We start from the raw sequence: 18,719 nt of genomic DNA, 5'->3' as shown, positions 1-18,719 counted from the left end.
GACAACTGGATATTCATGATCTTTTCAAAGATCTTTGCGGGGAATGGGAGACAGGCAATGGGCCTGTAACTAGCAGGAAGGAGAGGGTCTAGACTTGGTTTTTTTAGCAGCGGTTTGATTATTGCTTTTTTCCACTGCGGGGGGTATACACCGGATTCAAACATTGCATTGCAGATGGTGGTTAGGGGAGGGGCAATAGCCTCCGAGATGAGGTTGAGGATATTTGGGGGGCAAGGATCCAAAGGTGAGCCGGATTTGGTTCGAGCAATCAGTGGTTGAATAAGTTCACAGGAGGTAGGTTCAAAACCTGCGAATGAGGGGCCGGTGTCAGCTGTGGAATGAGAGGGAATGGTCGCTACTTCAGGTGTAAAAGTGTTAAAAATGGCTCTGACCTTGTCCTCGAAAAAATTGGCTAATGCATCAGAAAGGGCTTGAGACCCTTCTGACTGAGGAGCAGATGGATTGGACAGGTAGGTTACTACTTGAAATAGTTTCCCTGAGGAGTTTTTCGCCTCATTAATTTGGCTTGTGTAGTATGTTGTTTTTTCAGTTTTTATGAGTTTTTTATAGTTAGTGAGAGCGCTTTTGTAACTAATCTTGTCAGATATGTTAAAGTTACGGCGCCACTGCCGTTCAAGGTTTCTGCAGTATTGGCGCTGAAGTCTGAGCGGCTCAGAGAACCAGGGGGGCTGATGGGTGTTTTCTAGTCCGGTGGGAGGTTTTGGGAGGTGCTAATTTGTTGCAGGCTTCGATCAGAGTCTCCGTATAAGTGTCTGACGCTGCTATGGGATCGTGTTCATTAAGTAATGGGCTGTCCTGAATCATCTGAGTGAGACATTCGAGATTTAGGTTCTTCCAGTCTCTGAATGTGTTAGAGTGAGGAAGAGACAGACGAGGGGGCGTGGATTTAGTAGGGATAGAGAAGCATATAGCATAGTGATCAGTCCAGATTAGAGGAATGACCTCTGTAATGGAGATTTCGGGATTGTTGGTAAATAATCCATCCAACGTGTGGCCTGCTTTGTGCGTGGGCTTTTTAACAATTTGTGTGAGACCAGCAGTCTCTAAGTCTCCAAGTAACGTTTTAGTATCAGGGTCTTCTGAAACTTCGAGGTGAAAGTTAAAATCACCTAGGATGGTGAACTGTGGTGCTCCAATAGATGTCTCGATTATGTGATCCAGGCGTGCTAGAAATTTGGCTCTGGATCCTGGAGGGCGGTAGATCAACATACCTTTAAATGTTGCTTTACTGGATAGGCCTATTGAGAAGAGGAGAGCCTCACATTCAGGGTAGGTTGTGTCTGTAGTGGATATTTTAAGGTAATTTTTGTATATGATCGCGACTCCTCCGCCCTTCCTTATAGGTCTGTCTAATTTACACACACAGTAGTTGTTTGGTGTGGCGTCTCTGAAGTCGGGGCCAGAGGCCTCGTCTCCCCAAGTCTCGGTGATAAATAGAATATCTATCTGTTGCGAGTCTATGAACTCGGCGATTTCGAATTTATGTTTTGGTAGGGATCTTGCATTGATAAGAGCTGCTGTTACTAGAGGGGGAGGTATAGGGGGAGAGATAGGTGGCATCTCAGTGCAAGTGGGACACTTGAGTGGTCCGAACCTAGGATCGTTATAATTAAAGTTTGGTAATGAGTGAGGGTACCTGGTTGTTTGATTGATGCTAAGGAGTTGATCCGGAGTGTAAGTTATTGGCACGGAGCTGATTGCGGGATAAGGAGATGAAGGATCAGGGGGGGTGGCCCTTAGCCCGGTCTCGGCGCGGACGAGCGCAGACGAGCTTGCCTTATGCGCGCCTTCGGCGCGCATTCGTCGCGCCCGCTGCGCTCGTCCGCTGCGCTTCCGGTGATTACACATGTTTATGGGGGGAGTAGAGGCGGGGAGGGGGGGTGTGGCCTCGTAAGTGGGCGTGTCCCGTGCCTTAGCCAGGAGAATGGCGGCTTGAGGTTTCCCTTTACAGCGCTTAATCCGCTGTGAAACTAAGAGCCCTGCCCAAGAGTGTCTGGTGCCAGGAAGCAAGTGAGTGAAGTTAAAATGACAATTTCAATGCTTTAAAAATCGGAAATGCGAGCAATTCTACTCCCGGCTGAGCCTCAGGAGGTTCCACGTTTAATCAAGCGTCGCTAGTGTTCAGCGCGCTTTATAAACGTTTTTTGCACTAGAGTATGGGTGAGTGAATACTTGGTTTTAGGTAGTACAAAGGTTAAGCTATTGACTGAGCTTTGGTTTAAGGAAGTTATTATTTTGTGTCCCTGGTGAGTTCTGAAAGGGCTGCTCCCAGTTCCCAACTCAAGCGGGCCATAAATGTGCCTACATCTTTCTCTGTCTTGCCTGCCCCTGTGGTCACTCTCTTAATACCCTTTGCTAATCCCTTCATCCCCATCTACTGCTTGTTGGTGTCCTACTACCCTGATTCTCATCCCCACTAGATTGCCCCGCTCCAACTTCCCCTCTGTACTCCCAGCTTGCTTAGTCCTTCCATCTGAAACTCTCTCATTTGGTTTGTACCCAAGTTCATTACTTCTGTGACCCCACTTGCATGCATGCATACATTCACATTCAAAGTGATAGAACAGGAAAACACCTTGAATTTGTACCTGGGCGGTTGCCAGATTTTTTGGGCCCTCAGCTATACAGTTATTAAAAACACAGAGTCTTAGTGTTGAAAAGGTTCGCCGTTTCAGGCTTTCTACCTCATGGATCTGAACATCACAAAACTGTTTTTGTGCCTACTTATGTTCTGGTATGATATTCTAAACCCTGAAGGATTTCACACTTGTGTTGCTTCAGAAAAGAATTGGGAGGCACTCCTACCTTGATTTATTTTTTAAAATATAAAAATAGGAAAAGGGAGGAATTGTTTGAGAACCCAATATTTCATATCTAAACTTCGAATACAGTTTTACATCACTGTAAAAAAAAAAGACTTCCAGGAGCAAAGAATATACTGGCCTTGACCAATATAAAACATGATTGCCAGACCTATTACAGAATAAACATGGTCACACAACAAATGTTCCCCTTTTATTATGCATGTAACCCTAATCATGGACTTGCCAAGCCAGACAAGGGTGCATTAGTGACACCAGTAGCAAGGATGTCACTTAAAAGTCTCACACTGCTATGAAAGAGTGGAACAAAGTCTTGCACGTCGACAGGAGCGACAAAATAAAAGAAGGGAGATAGCCCTGACTACTTGTACAGTATAAAATACTTTTATCTAAAACTCTGAAACAGAAATATTTATCAAAACATGACTAGAGGACAGAAGATGTGGACCAAAGAGTCACCTATGTATATATACATATATATGTATGTATATGATATTTCTGTAGTGCGATCTTTGACCATGTACAGTGCTCCGCTGTTTTTTTAGCAAAGCCAATGAGCAATAGGAGAGAAAGCTGAGCTGTGGCTGGTTAGTGCATTGTGATATAGCGCTCTTTAAAGAGGCGAGTCTTCAACTCATTCCTAAATTGGAGTAGTGTTGGGGCATTCCTGATGGATATGCGATGTTTTTTCAAATCCTGGGTGCATAGAGGGAAAAAGCCTTTTGTCTTGTTTTTTTCTTTAAGACACTTCTTAGTCTACAGTATGATGGTGTCCTAGCTGTGGGTTGGTCAAGAACCACCAGAGATGGTGAGTTTGTCTCCAAGATAAGCGGGTTTGCTGGATGTCATGGCTTTGTAAATGATGCAGTTTGTTTTGAAGACAGTGCAGGGTGGCCAGAGGAGCCAATAGGGTTCCATTAGGATGGAGGTGATGTGATCATTTTTCTTCAGGCCCTGGATGAGACTTTCTGAAATGTGTAGGATGCCCCATAGGGGTATCAGTGTGGCATCTGGTTGGGCCAAGGAGTGGGACATTGCCACCATCCAAATGCAAAAGTACAAGGGCTTGAACAGAAGTTCTTAAGTTGCTTTCTGGAAGACATTGTTTGGTTTTCTTTAGAAGAGTGAGCTGGTGCAGACCATCTTTGTGTTTTTTGGGGAAATGTGTTCCTTGAGGAAGATGTTTGTGTCCAGGGTGAATCTGATTGATTTGGCATTCTCCAAGAGTTGGGGTTTACAGCAGGCAAGGTTCATGCAATTGAGCCAGGTTTGTACTGTATCTTGTTGTTTGTTCCTGGCAAATAATAGGAATTCTGTCTTGGGTTGAGCTTCAGGTAGGCACTGGACTTCAGGTCTGGACGATGTGCAAGCATTGTTTGAATCATTGGATGTCTGAAGCAGAGGAAACTTCAAAGTACAGTTGCGTATCGTCAGTATATTGGTGAATCTTGATGTTGTTCTCGGTGCACCAAGTGGCTCCATGTAAAGGTTGAAGATGACCGGAGACTAGTATGGAATCCTGGGGTGCTGCACACGAGAGAGTGATATTTTGTGACCTAGAGGTGCTGTGTGAACAAACTGGCTTAGGTTAGAAAGGCAGGAGGAGAACCACTGGACGGCTTTTCCAGTGAATCCCATATCAGACTCATTGGTCAACTGTGTTTAAGCCAGCAAAGATGTTCAGCAATATCCAGACGCAGGGGTCATCGTCTTCTATGGTCAAGAGGGCTACGTCTACTATGCGTAAGGTGGCGGTCTCTATAATTTAACATGATCTGAACCTAACTGTTAGTCATTCAGGAAATGGTTAGCACTGACGTAATATTGAAATAGACATGGACTGTTTTTTTAATGATCTTGCCCATGAATGGTAGAAGAGGGATGGGCCGGGTAGTTGGCGAGGTCAACAGGGTCTAGTGTAGGGTTTGTTAGGAGTGGGACGATCTGGTCAGTCTTCAGAGATCCTGGGAAGATGCCTTGAGCAAAGGCATTGACAATGGTAAGTAGGGACAAGAGAGCATCCTTAGAGAGTGCCTTGATGAAGGATGATGTCAAGAAATCCTTTTCCTAAGTAGTGACTTTGAGGACATGTCAGTCAGATTTAGGAGTGATAGGGCATTGAAGGCTGGCCATTTCAGGAATCTATGGTAAAGGGGTGGGTGTGAAAGATTTAGCAGGCTTACTATTGTCAATGTACTATCTGATCTTCTGTATTTTTTCACTGAAGAAGAGGTTGAAGGCATTGCACTTTTCTGTGGAGTGAGGAATAGATGGGTACGGCAGAGGTTGATGCAATGCTAGTCTTAAACTGCGTTCTGTTTCAGTTGGTGACTTTAGTGATGGTAATGGTATAGTACTGTGCCATGGCTGATGTGATAAGATGTCTGCATGATGAGTAGAGGGCCTTCAGTGTCTAGAGGTCCTCAGGAGTCCTGTTTTTCCTCCATTTTATTTCCTGTGTGTGCGGATAGATCGTTTATTGTCAGCAAGGGCTTTAGAATACCAGGGGGCTGAAGGCTTTGGCTTGCCCTTAAATATTGTATTTATTTTGTGGACATGGGAAGTTTTTTGTCCTAGAGAAATCCAAAGTAAGATTCAGAATAATGCTTTTATTGATGATGAGCATAAGACAATCACGTTTGTGTCGAACAAGTGTATGTTGCCATTCCATTATGACACCCTTGCTCATATAGTAAACCAGTGTTTCACCTTGTGCAGGGACATAAGCAGTGTTCCAAGATTCATCAGAAGTCCCTGTAATTGGAAATGTATGGGTGCACCAGATTCTGTGCTCCCTTCTACTAGAAGCTAACAATGGGTGCTATCCAGCATGGCTGACAGAAAAAAAAGCCCTATGAGGCGACCAAACACGCATCAACGTGGGAGGAAAGTGGGCCAGCAACAGTGGGCCAAGCAAGAAAGTGAGGAGCCAGGGCAAGCCAAGCAACAATGTTGGAGAGACGAGGATAGCAGCGATGCAGGAGGAGGGCAGGGTCATACAACAAAGCATGCAGGGGCAAGCAACACAGGAGTGAGGCAGGAGCAATGATGCAGGCAACAATGCGAGATGAAGATGAAGGGAGGGGGCAAGCAACAATGCTGTAGGGGCAGGTGTAAGTAAAATCTTAAAAATCACCTCCAAAAGCTTGACCAATGGAAAGGTGCACACTGGACAAGGAAGCAGTTGGACATGCTCCAAGGGAAGGGGAAAACACATGAAGAGGAAGTGAAGCCATCACACGAACCAAAAAGAAGCATGGAAATGAGTGACGATGAAGACAACTAATGGTAAGAAGTGGATGGGCTGTAAGCACCCTTTAATTAAACAAAATGTCATGCAAGCAACAGCACATCCACTGTCTCAGGCGGGACCTAAAACCAGCAAGTCAAAGGTCTACATCAGAACTATGTAAGAATCCAGATCAATCCACATTGTAAGGAAAATTGTCAACGAATATGTATGGTTTATGCAACCTTTCTCAAAAAGGTATTTTTCACATGAACAAGTCCTTAATCCGGACTCAAAGGAATTTCTGTATGCACTGTGTATACTACAATTTCCACCTATATTTTAAGTGTGCAAGTGTATACCTCACCCAGTCATTACTTCATCAATAGACAGGTGACCTGCCAATACATGTACTGTACTTAATATGAGGAAAGGGATTTCGTTAGATCATCCACTACACAGCCAAGTGTGGTGGGGGTGAGTAACAGTATAGTTGGATGATGATAACCCTGGTGAGTGGAGATGTGGGCAGGAGGTGTGACATATGGCCAAGGCGCAAACTGTGCTCTGAATAAGTGCTGGTGTTGCAAGTCAGTTGATGGCTCAGTAGTGATATGGGTGACAAGGCAGATGTGTGTGACAGTGGGTGAGGTGTGATGTAGGTTCCTGTGCATAAATGATGCAGTTTGGGCAGTGTGTGCACCTTTTGACTATTATCTGTGACTGCGAAATGTTGCCGGTTGCTATGTCTAATGCCGAAGGCAGCTATGATTAGTTTCTCCTGCACCTCTGTTTTTTCATAAATGTGTGTGATTGGTAGGTTTCCCTGTTTCCCACTGGACCGAGAACCAAAATATTTGGACATCCCATTAACGAAATTTCAGTTTAAAAAAAGATCCTCCAAAAGTAGCAGAGTTGTCAAGCCATTGAGGGGTACTGTTGTCCTGGGGAGAGTCTGACTGCAGGTTGTTAGGACAATAGCCATTAGAAGCGTACCACCACATAAATGAGGGAATAATACTTTGCCCCAATATTTGACATTTTCAGAACTTTATGGATTAGGGAAGCTTGTGGAATCCACTTATCTCACACTGCCTTCTCGAAGTTCTCTGTTCCATATGCTTTTTTGTCATGGGTGGGTTTTCCTGGTTGCTAAGTGACCTCAGACAAAAAGCTGCACACCTACCACTTTTCCAAATCGTAATAACATCTGAAAAGCTCTCCAGATAGCTGCAGTTTGTGCCTGTCCGTCTCTGTTGCATGAGAAACACCCACACATGAGGTTCTATTTCAATTGATGCTTTAGATATCTGGGTGGAGGGGGAAGCTTAAGAAGACCACAGACTGGGCAATGTTCAACAGCTTTCATATTCCTAAATTAATATTTTATTTTAAACTATTCATCCCATATAGTTATTGAGTCCCTGCGCCCATATGGTGAAGGATGGTAGGTAGATCATCTGATCTGCTTCTTCAAGAGAGCTAGAATGCAGATGGTGAGTAGAGGCCAGAGAGCGATTAGCCTCCTGCAAGAAAGCCAAGCTTCCACTTTATTTTCTTTCCTCCTTTTCCGCTGACTAAAAATTACCCCTGCTGTCCGAAGGTATTTCATGTGCACTGTATAGGGCAGATCAATGGATGTCATCTCTGTTCACCTCTACCTAGGCAGGCTAAAATGCAGATGGCAGATACGAGACAGAGAGGCACTCCTTCCATCAGATTGCACTTTGCTTTATTTTTCCGTTTCATAAAAAAGTATTCTTACACTCCCGATGGCATTTCAGGCCTCGTTAACACCTATGATCTGGCGCCCCACCTGAAATGCTGATGGTGAAAATAAGGCTATAAATATTCCTTATGCTAGGATGCCCAGATTCCCACTATGTTTTTTGTTCTTTCATTAGACAACAATGTACTCTCTAGAGCCCAGGGGACAGGTAACTGCAGAGAAGGGAATTGGAGTTTCCGCCCTAATTCTGTCACATTTCTTAGGGGAACTAATAGAAGTTCAGCCACCAGGAGACAGCAAAGAACGACCGGATACCAGGAAGCAATGCCTACCGCTCCATTGGGTTGCTTTTACCGAAAATATACTACTTGGTGTTTAGTGGGCATTTCAGTGTGCCCCGTTCGTTCTACTGATGGGTTCCAGATTGGAGATAGTCCTTGTGGCATGACTTGTACCTCAAATCCCAATCGATCTTTCCACCTCAAAGAAATAAATACCTCTCATGTCATATTGCGAATTTTTGATCCAGGATCATTCTCCTGTAGTTCCGTATAAGTAAAGGATGATCAAGATGCAGCTTCTCTATCAATACTTATACCGTGTTGAGGGGCAACAGGTAAAATTGCTCTTTCTACAGATGCACCTGCTCCAGGATTGTTTCAGTGACATCTTTAAAAGTAAGCATTGCAGGAAGGGGAAGTGGGGTCAAGTGAAACGTCAAGCCACCGACTGTCCTCAAAAGTGCTTTAATGTTGCAATTTTTATTTCTTGCCTACTGACAACTAACTGTTGCCAGACAGATACTGTTTTATCTTCTATAGACTTAAAGTGGGCTTTAGGTCTATATTTTGCTCATGATACACTTGCTTTCCTGTCTCTCAGTTCACTGCTCCTAATTCAATGGCTTTCCTTCCTATATTCCTGTTTATCCCACCCAAGGAGGGTTATGAACTCACTCTGTTTTGAGCAAATTAAATGTATCCTTCGACGGTGTACATCAGGGCCTTTCGTTGCAGTGCAAGAGTGAGGGTCTATTTTCTCTCTCTTCGTACTCGCTGCCACATCCTCCACTTTCCTGCTCTCTGTTCTTATTTATTTTTTAATGTGTTGGCCCCCCATCACCTACTTTCAGCCCCACCCCTGCACCTCAAATTTGGTCTGCCGCACACCTTGTATTGGTCAATGGTCACATTTGAATGATTTTTAAACCATTCACAGAGAGCTGGCTGTGCTATACATGTTCACACTCGTGATGCTCTCCTTAAAATGCTTTTTCTTTTGCTTCATAAAAAATATTCCAAGATGTGCGCACACATGGCGGTCATCTTGGAATCGTTTTTTTTTTGGGGCATAAGGAAAACCATTGAAAGATGGTTCACATGCTAAGCACTTTGCAAAAAATGTTCTTTTCCTTGCATTAAAAGTATTCCAGGATGGCTGTCTATACACTCACATGCGGACCCCTTGCATTAGATTTTGATTCACAGTGGCAAAACCAAAAAGCATAGGCAATAGGCGAGACCTATTGGCTTTGCTAATGCTTGTTCCTAACTTCTATTGGCTGTTGGTGAAAAGAGTGTGTTTATTATGATTATGGTTCTTAAAAACATGTTTCTCCATGTTTCTTTGCAGGTGATGTTGTAGAATTCCATGGTCCAGAAGGAACAGGAAAAACGGAAATGCTTTATCATCTGATTGCACGTTGTATCCTTCCGAAGTCAGATGGCGGATTAGAAGTTGAAGTCCTATTTATTGATACAGACTACCACTTTGATATGCTTCGTCTGGTTACAATTCTGGAAAACAGACTTTCCCTCAGTACGGAAGACATAATTAAGGAGTGTCTGGCGAGATTTTTTCTTGTACTATGCAACAGCAGTGTTCAACTGCTACTCACTCTCTACTCCCTAGAGAGCATGTTTTGCAGTCGCACTTCTCTATGCCTTGTAGTTTTGGACAGTATATCTGCTTTTTATTGGATAGACAGAAGTAATGGCGGCGAGAGTTTTGCCAAGCAAGAAGCTAATCTGAAAAAATGTATGGACTTCCTTATCAAGCTTCTCAAAGAATACCAACTGGTGCTCTTTGCATCAACACAAACTATAATGCAGAAGTACCAAAGTTATCGCGATGGGGCATCTGGTTCACTGAGGCAACAACATAATCCTGACTTGGACTATAAGCTGTATCTTTGTAAACCATGGAACCAAATGGTAACTCACAGAATCCTATTCTCCAAACAGTGTAACAGTAAATTTAACAAGCCTGAATTTTCATTTGTTTCGTGCCATACTAAAAGTAACTGCGTAAAAAGGTGTTCATTTAACATCGGAGAACATGGAGTTCAGTTTTTGTAAATTTTGCACCTATTTCAAATGTTGAGGAAAGGCACTCAGGAAGAATTTAAGTTTGTCTTTCGAATTTTATAGACGGGACTATAAAGTTTCAAACTTGTTTTAAAAAAAATATATATTCATTGCCCATTTCAGTACCAGTGATCAGACTTTCACTGTTTTGGGAAAACCTTTGCTGAAGGTGGGAATTCAAATATCACAGACAGAAGAGTGAAGCTATTTGTAATGGTAAATCTTTTGCGTTTCTAAAGACTTGTTTTCCTCCCTGGTGTAGTAGAGGAATCCTTGTATCCTGTTGTATAGAAAAGGGTCAACTTTGGTACTGCTCATTAGTGGAAAGGTATTAATTCCTTGTGTAAGTTACACAAATTTCGTTAAGGAAGAAAGTCACTGTTGTGATGTAAGTGAAGAGAATTGTAACATATGTCTGTCTCTGATGAAAATCTTGAGTAGGGCTAGTAGCACACGTTGACATGTCAATCAGGAGGGCTTAGGGAACACTTGCCTTCTTACTAAATGTATAAGATTTTTACTTTTGAAAATCATAATTTAAAAAAAAAAAACAGTATTGACCATTGTGTTCCCCATACACCGGTACTAGATAATTCTGTTATACGACTGGGGGCATGCATACTTTAAGTCGTGAAGATAAGACAATGATCTTGCTGTGTGACAGTTTTGGGTTGCAATTTTATCACTGTCTACTTGAAAACACTATCCCTAATTTTTTTAGGGGCGGGCGGAATAAATATAAATATTATATTTGAGATTAAAGCTGGAGTGATTGTTTTTAAGAAGTGTTATTCTTTGTAAATAAGATCTGGATTTTTATGGTGGCACGCAGACTGAAAATATGTTCAGAAGTGAGGTTCTAGGTTGAAATACGTGGTTTGATTGTATGCTTATATCGTAAAGCGCACATCTTTTTATATGTGCAATATTAGGTAAATTATTAATACAAAGACTGAAAAAACGGGTATTGGGGAGCAACAGGGCAAGCGGAGGTTACTGGGCCCCAAATGTAACCATTGGGTCCATTTGCCTCTGCTGTACTGGGGCTTCTTGTTATTGCGTCGCCCTTTGACATTTGACCCTCAAGATATTGAGGCAAAGCAGTCCAAGGTTTATGCATGGAGGTGATAAAGCCTATTGACTCTGAACTCACTGAATTATGGAACACCATTTAATAAATCAATGTCCAGCCAGTGCTTTATTTTAAAGAAAAGTTACGCTATTCAAAAGAAAAAGTACTTTATTCTACGCACACCGTGTAGCACTAAACAGGCAAATACGGGGGGCACACGGCTACCTTCATATGCTCAGGGAAATGGCAGGCAATGTTTCAAAGTGAATTTATAATAATACAGCATTCTGTGTGTTGACTTCTAGGTCTGCCCATTTACTATGTGTAGATGCACCCTCTTTGATGTTCAACTATTACAGAAAGCAGCCATGAGCTACATACTGCACATCAGTTTAAAGCCCTGTATGAGAGTGTTGAGGGTACTTAAGTCCTTTAAGCAACCGGTACTCTGCACCATTTTGCAAGCTTTGGTTACCCAAAAAACGTGGCACACCTCAGAAGCACCAATTTTTGGAATGGTTTTGAACAGTGTACTGATAGTGGATACACAAATAGGGGATTCATATGGTTAACAACAAACATAGGAAGGCTCAGTCAACCTGTGCAGTTAAGCCACTGGACGATAAGCCCCATCCCCTTAAACCCGGTTAGAGACACCTGTAGAGTTCTCGCTGCAATTTCTGAACAAATGACATCAAATGCAAAATAGTAATTTTAAACTTATTTGCCATATTCGGTTCTTGTCAATGCTATAACCTTGCCTTTGTTCCTCATGGGACCTTGCCGATTCCTCTGTCCCAACTTTCTGTCTTCAGAATGTCACTGCTCGCTGACCCTTTGGACAGTTTTGGCTGCAAACGTCAAGTCGTCTTTCTGAGGTAACCCCATCTTTCTCTCCTGATGGCGCTGCAGTTTAGCATCCCAGAGCCTTGTGAAGTGTACGGCCATTCCCCTCGCCTCACTTTGAGCCTAGAGGTACCTTTAATTTGGTGGCATATCTTCATCTCTTACCACTAACCTTTTTCTGCCCCATTCATCTTTTCCCTGTCCCTTTTGCTCTTTCTGGTGAAGATCAGTGGGGCAGATTGTGTCCTAGTGGGCCAGGAAATGCTGCTGTTGCCGTAATTTACCAGTTCAGGTTGAACCTAATGATATTTGTTGTGCTCCACACCCTACCACAGCCCACATATTGGTGTCAACCTTTTGGTGCTGATTTTTCTGCCTTTACCTTGCTCGCTTGTTGCTGTCCCTTGGGGCTGTCCCTTCCTTACTGTTCCTGGGCCTTCCACCAGGTTGTGGCTACAGCCCCCTAAATACATGCTTCTCATGCCTCCGTTTAATTAAGTTGTTTGCCCACAAAATGTTAGTGCTTCTTTTATTTTCCAGAAATTATTAATGACATGAAATTGTGTACAGTTATGGCAGGGTTAATATCATTAATCATTTGTACAATTGTTTCAGGGCAGGCGACGCATGAGATGGAAAGCTGCAATTAATATAACCATCTGTTGGGTACTGTCCCATGTGCGATATTAAAAAAACACTGTAAGTACCTATCGTCCATGTGCTATAGCTTACCCTGCTTGGTCAGAAAATATATTCAGATGGTTCTATGAAGAACATCGACTAATGTTGGAATCAAGTTCTTACTAATCCCACACCTGCTCAACTCTGCCAGGCTTTTACGTTGTAACGCTGATCTGTTTGCAGACGCTCAGCCGTTCCTCCTGTACACTCCGCGGCGAACTTTCTATGCTGGAGCCTGGAGCAGCCTTGGTAAGGTTGAGCAGCTGCCATTCAGTCAGTCACCCCAATTCCCATGGATGCCATTTAGGGGTTGCTAGAGGTCTTAGCTGCAACCTCTCGCTTGCCACATGTCACCACTGGCACTGCCTTTGCGATCCCTGCCTTCAGAAGTGGCAAAATCAGTGGCAAGAATATAGTGACAGTGTGATATTTAATATACTGAAATATTTATTAATATCTCTTTCTCTCATAGTATGTAATGTTATTTTATAAATGTTCAATGTTAAGTTAAGATTGGAACGTTATACATGTCATAGTAATTCTAAGAATGTGAAGACTCTGTGTGGAGTCAGTTGTTGCTAACTCCTGCTTGCTGCTGGATGAGATCTTTCTCTTGGATTAAACTTCATTTCAAATAGCATTCCTGTGTCCAGAAATCATTTATCAGGAATACTTCGGACAGACAAAAAGACGTTGGTTGGGGCTCCACTCTCTTTCTTTTAAGTCATTTTTTTATTACATTAATAGTGAATAATATTACATTAGTCACAATTAGTGTAATAAAACATGGAGCACAATTAGGTGGAATATGAACTTTCCTGAAAGCTGAGGTGAGTAAGTGGCCCTAAGTGGCTAAGGCTATGCCCAGACGTGAGTCCCTTCCTTGCTGTGCCACTGGATTCAAGGTAACCTGGCTGATGAGGGATGATGCCCTGAAACCGGTCCCAGGATGCCTGTTTCCGGTCCAGTTAGGGCCTGGCCTGGCAGTTTGGGCTTAAATGCTCCCATGTGGAGCAGGGTCTAGACTGATTTGCATATGGCTGGGTCCATACTAGGGTGGCATGGTGAGCAAAAGAACGATGGATTTAACCCAGATCTCTTGACGGGGGTGAGTGTTTGAAATGTTTCAGCACTCCGTCCATCATCTTGTTATGTTTGCTATGTTCGCTGTAGTGGCCAAGGGTATGCCCAGACATAGCTTGGCTGATGAGGGGTGATGCCCCGAAACCGGTCCAAGTATGTTTGTTTCCGGTCTATGGAGGACCTGGCCTGGAAGTTCGGGCTTGACTGCTCCAATGTGGAGCAGGGTCAAGACTGATTTGCATATTACTGGGTCCAAACTGGGATCGCTTGGTGAGCAAAAGATCGATGGATGTAGCCCAGATCTCGACTGGGATGAGTGTTTGAAAGTTTCATCACTCTGTCCATCGTCTTATTGGTTTTGTTAGGAATACAGTGACAGCTCCTCCTTACTGACATTGGTTGGGGCTCCACCCGCTTTGTTTTTAGTTTTTTTTTTTTTTTTTACACCAATAGTGAATAATATTACATTAGCCACTGTTAGTGTAATAAAACATGGAGCACAATTAGGTGGAACGTGATAGGTGGAACATGACCTTCTCTGGGAGCTGAGTTGTGTATCAAAGTGCTTTGAAATGTCTATTGCGTGTGTTCTCGCGAGCAAGATTGTGTTTACGTGAAAAAGAGTGTATGTAAGTGTTTGCGAAAGTGAAGGTCAACGGGCGTCTGATTTCATTTCTGCTACCCCTGTCATTTTGGTGAAATGATGTCCATGCCAGCTCCAAACAAAGAGAAGAGACACATTGATGTTAGTTATTAGGAGAGGCTCCTCCAGCTTGTGTTCCAGGCATCTGTAAGTGGATTAGTTATTCCCTGACGCTCGACCTCTCGAATTACTGGGCAGCACTGATATGGTGGCAAAGTCCATGGCATAAAGGCACACTTCATAGCGCCGCACACTTGGAGTCTGGGAAAAACTGCTGAATGCACTTATGGTTTTTAAGCTTTGTGCACTTCTACGAGTTATTGTGGGAGGTCCTCCATGACAATGGGGACTCCCACACACAAGTGTTGCCAAGGCACTAAGTTGAAAACAGCACCGTATTGTGGCAAGAGATGCTTGAAGCTCTGCTGGAAAACCACCAATCCCTCCAAAGCCATGGAGAAAGGCTGAGCCCACGGGCAGCTCAGTTAGCATAGCCAGGGGTGCACTCAAGGCAGAAGGTCATAATAATGTTGGATGCCTCAACTTTTACAAGTGGTGGAGGTGTGCATCAAAGGGTCTTGGACTGTATAATTCGCATTTGTAATAAACAACACACGAAGGTGAAGACAGTTAAAAATAAAAGCATCATCAAACAGGGCATGACATTTCTGTAATATTCAATACAAGCAATGGTCAACCAAACAAGGCCCATACACAAATTATGCAGTGCCCCAGCGATTGTAGCTATCTATTCCGGACCTCCATTCAAATCAAACTAAAATGCAGAAACAAAGATAAAATGGGTCTTGGACTGTAGGGACCGCTAAGAACTACCATACTGCAGTCCTGGTGGACCAGCTGGTGTGTAAAATAGAATTTGTTTCCCACTTCTGCACTTTTGGTGCATATATGGGAAGGTTTTTATGATCGACCAAAGATGAGCAGATAAGCAAAAAAAAATCAATGTTTTCAAGATTGTCATTTCCAAATATATGCATGCTTCCCTTGTGGGCGGAATTCACTCCACTTTGCAGGTTTTGAGAGGATTCCAAGAGTCGATGCTTCTCATATCAAAGAACTTCCATTACTAGAACCTGATCAAGGTTTTTAGTGTGTTCTTCAAGTAGCCAACCCACGATTAGTATTTCAAGGACGGGTCTGAGAAGACACAACAGTGGTGCTGTGGATCTTTAATCAAATGTAGGAACACTAGGCATACGAAAAGGGGAAGGGTGGAGGCCTGTAATGAAGCCAGGCCCTAAACCGATTGCTCGGAGGGAAAGTAGAATTCTTCATGTCATTGTGAAGACTCACAATTCACAGAAATGTAATCCTAATAGCTAACAATTGACCTGAAAACATTAACCCCTTCGATGCTGATGACGAGCTCAGCTCGTCATCACCCACGGGGGTCGTGTGCTGATGACGAGCTGAGCTCGTCATGTAAAAGGGCGATCAGAGTATTTCAGCACCCAGCGGGAAAACGCCTAGCAGCCAAGTGGTTAATGGACACTTCCCTTGCCCCGTAAGACAAACGCCAAGCCTCCCCATCCTCTAGTGAGGCAACAGGAAAAGGGAAGGGTAAATGGTTGACTGCTCCTTGTGATGGGCAGACGCCACCGAATGAGTGAAGCCTTGGTTTGTCTAAAGTGCAATCCTGTCCAGAAATGCTCTAAATTCTCTCTGTAACACACCTAGGTTACAAGATCTAGCTAAATTAAAATCTTCAATAAAAGGTCTTGTGGGTGGTCACAGAACAATCTACCTAAAGAATATTAATTGGACTGGTGGCTATTAATTGGTATGGTGATTGAAATGCACTCGAATGAGCAGAAATATACCCAATATTAGTGGGAAATATTGTAGCAGGCCAGTTGTTATTGTTGGGTAGGAAGGGGAGGCTAGGAAGTCACCACAAACTGAGATGAGCCTGGCTTAAATCTTGGAAAAGTTCAATTCATCTAGGTGCTGTCCACGAGTGAGGTGGGCCAGTCACCTAGAATATAACCTTCAACTGGGAGGTACTTTAAAGAAAATTAGGAAGAAGGAAGTGCTGAATTCCATCTACCTTTGCAGAAACCTAATTATTATTTCGAAAAGGCTTTCTATAGAAATTACTGGGTAATTCTTGTTACTTGGTGGCTTGATGCAGGAAGTTCTGAAGGCCGGATTAAGTTTCCTCTGGGGACTGGATCCTGGTCATTCTCATTTTCATCAGAGAGGTGTGGAAGAATAAAGCGAGGCAACAAAAGAAGCCACAGGAGAAAGGTATAAGAGATCTGAGAGTAGCTGGTTCCTTGCTCCTAATAACACTTGAGAGAAGTTGTCAGAGCCTGAATCAGGCCCTTAATCTGAGTCTACACCAAGGTTGATGATTTCTTTGGGGGAAGTCTTCCACCTCGTCCAATTCCCCTCATCACTCTATAGAGAACGTGTGTGATGCTTTTCTTTTTTTTATGTTTGCCTTTGGTGGAAAGCCAGCAGGATGTGCACCGGCTTCACAGGAACACAGGCTAAGAGGTACCCAAGAGCTTCTTTGGGTACCTCTAGGTGGAGGCAATATGAATATGATGCCTATGGCACCTACTGTGACCTATGGCGACCGTGCGAACGCGGAGCGGTCACGCGCAGCGGGCGCGCCGATTGTGCGCCGAAGGCACACCAAAGATAAGCCCGTCTGCGCCCGTCCGCGACCGGATCGCGACCAGCGCCAGGACCCCTGGCCCCCGAAGACCCCGACCGACCCGCCTGACGTACTCCGCCGCCACCCTCATCGCTCTCAACTCCGGCCGACTCCCAGATTGCCATCAAGCCACACCACGACGCACCCACGGACCTTTCAGCTGCCACGCCTGCAAATTCACCTGCATCCGGACCTGCCTCACACCAGCACCCGCCAAGTCGAACACCAGCAGCACCCACCTCAAGTGCATCCTGCTCAACACCCGCTCCGTCCACAGACACGCCATCGAACTCTGGAACCTCCTAGACGCCACAGCCCCTGACGTTGCCTTCCTCACGGAGACCTGGATGAACGCCTCTTCAGCTCCCGACATCGCCATCGCTATCCCAGAGGGCTACAAGATCGTCCGGAGGGACCGCAACGCCAACCAGTAGGGAGGAGGCATCGCCATCATCCACAAGAACACCATCCGTCTCACGACCAGCACCGACAACACCCTGACCACCGCCGAACACCTGCATTTCCAGATCCACACCAACCCGAACACCACCCTCAGAGGCACCCTGATCTACCGACCCCCTGGACCACGCACACAATTCAGCGAGGACATCGCCGACTTCGTCAGCCCGCATGCCCTCCCCTCCGCTGACTACATCCTCCTGGGGGACCTCAACTTCCACCTGGAGAACAACAACGACCGCAACACCACCACCCTGCTGGACAACCTCGCCAACCTGGGACTCCAGCAACTGGTGTCCACCCCCACCCACCTCGCCGGACACACACTCGACGCAGTCTTCTCTTCCAGCACAGACATCGACTTCAGCCACGCCACAGAGCTTCAATGGACGGACCACAGCTGCGTCCACTTCACCTTCAAGAGAACGACGGCCCACCACCACCAGCAACAGGCTGCCCGCAGAAGCTGGAACAAGATCACAGCAGACCAGCTCGCCACCTCCCTGAGCCAGCACCCTCCTGCCAGCTCAGCGAACCCCAGCCAGGCCGCCGACAACCTCACGAAGTGGATCAGCATCTGCGCGGACGAGCTCGCCCCGCTGAGGACCCCGCCCAGCAGACCCGGAAGCAAGAAAGCCCCGTGGTTCACCGACGAACTCAAGAGCTCCAAGAAGAACTGCCGAGCCCTCGAGAAAGTCTGGAGAAGGGAACCCACACCGGACAACAGGACCTCCTTCAAGCTTGCCACCCGGAAGCACCACCAGCTGATCCGCGCCGCCAAGAAAACAGCATTCAAGGAACGGTTGGACAACAACGCACACAACTGCAAGGAACTCTTCAACATCGTGAAAGAGCTTTCCAACCCCAGCGCAGGAAACAACGACATCACCCCATCGCAAGACCTCTGCAACTCCCTTGCTTCATACTTCCACAACAAGATCGCGGACATACACAACAGCTTCAACAACCAACCAACGCACACCATGACCGAACAATCACCCCCCACCACCACCCTCCACGCCTGGACCCCGATCAGCACCGAAGACACCATCCGCACGATGAACTCCATCCACTCCGGATCACCG

General features: G+C 44.9%; 1 protein-coding gene across 1 annotated transcript in view; it reads left to right on the top strand.

The window, feature by feature from the left end:
* The window catches only part of XRCC2 (X-ray repair cross complementing 2), a 114,464-nt gene extending 101,058 nt beyond the window's left edge, over positions 1 to 13,406 (top strand). Inside the window, exon 3 of the mRNA XM_086948941.1 lies at positions 9,434 to 13,406. Coding sequence (XP_086805067.1) covers positions 9,434 to 10,158 — 725 coding nt within the window. The 3' untranslated portion in view covers positions 10,159 to 13,406. The remainder of the gene's footprint in view (positions 1 to 9,433) is intronic.
* The last annotated feature ends 5,313 nt before the right edge of the window (positions 13,407 to 18,719 follow it).

The sequence above is a fragment of the Lissotriton vulgaris genome, unplaced genomic scaffold (genome assembly GCF_964263255.1).
Source record: "Lissotriton vulgaris unplaced genomic scaffold, aLisVul1.2 SCAFFOLD_485, whole genome shotgun sequence".
NCBI classification, from domain to species: Eukaryota; Metazoa; Chordata; class Amphibia; order Caudata; family Salamandridae; genus Lissotriton; species Lissotriton vulgaris.
This window is presented reverse-complemented; position numbering and strand designations above follow the sequence as displayed.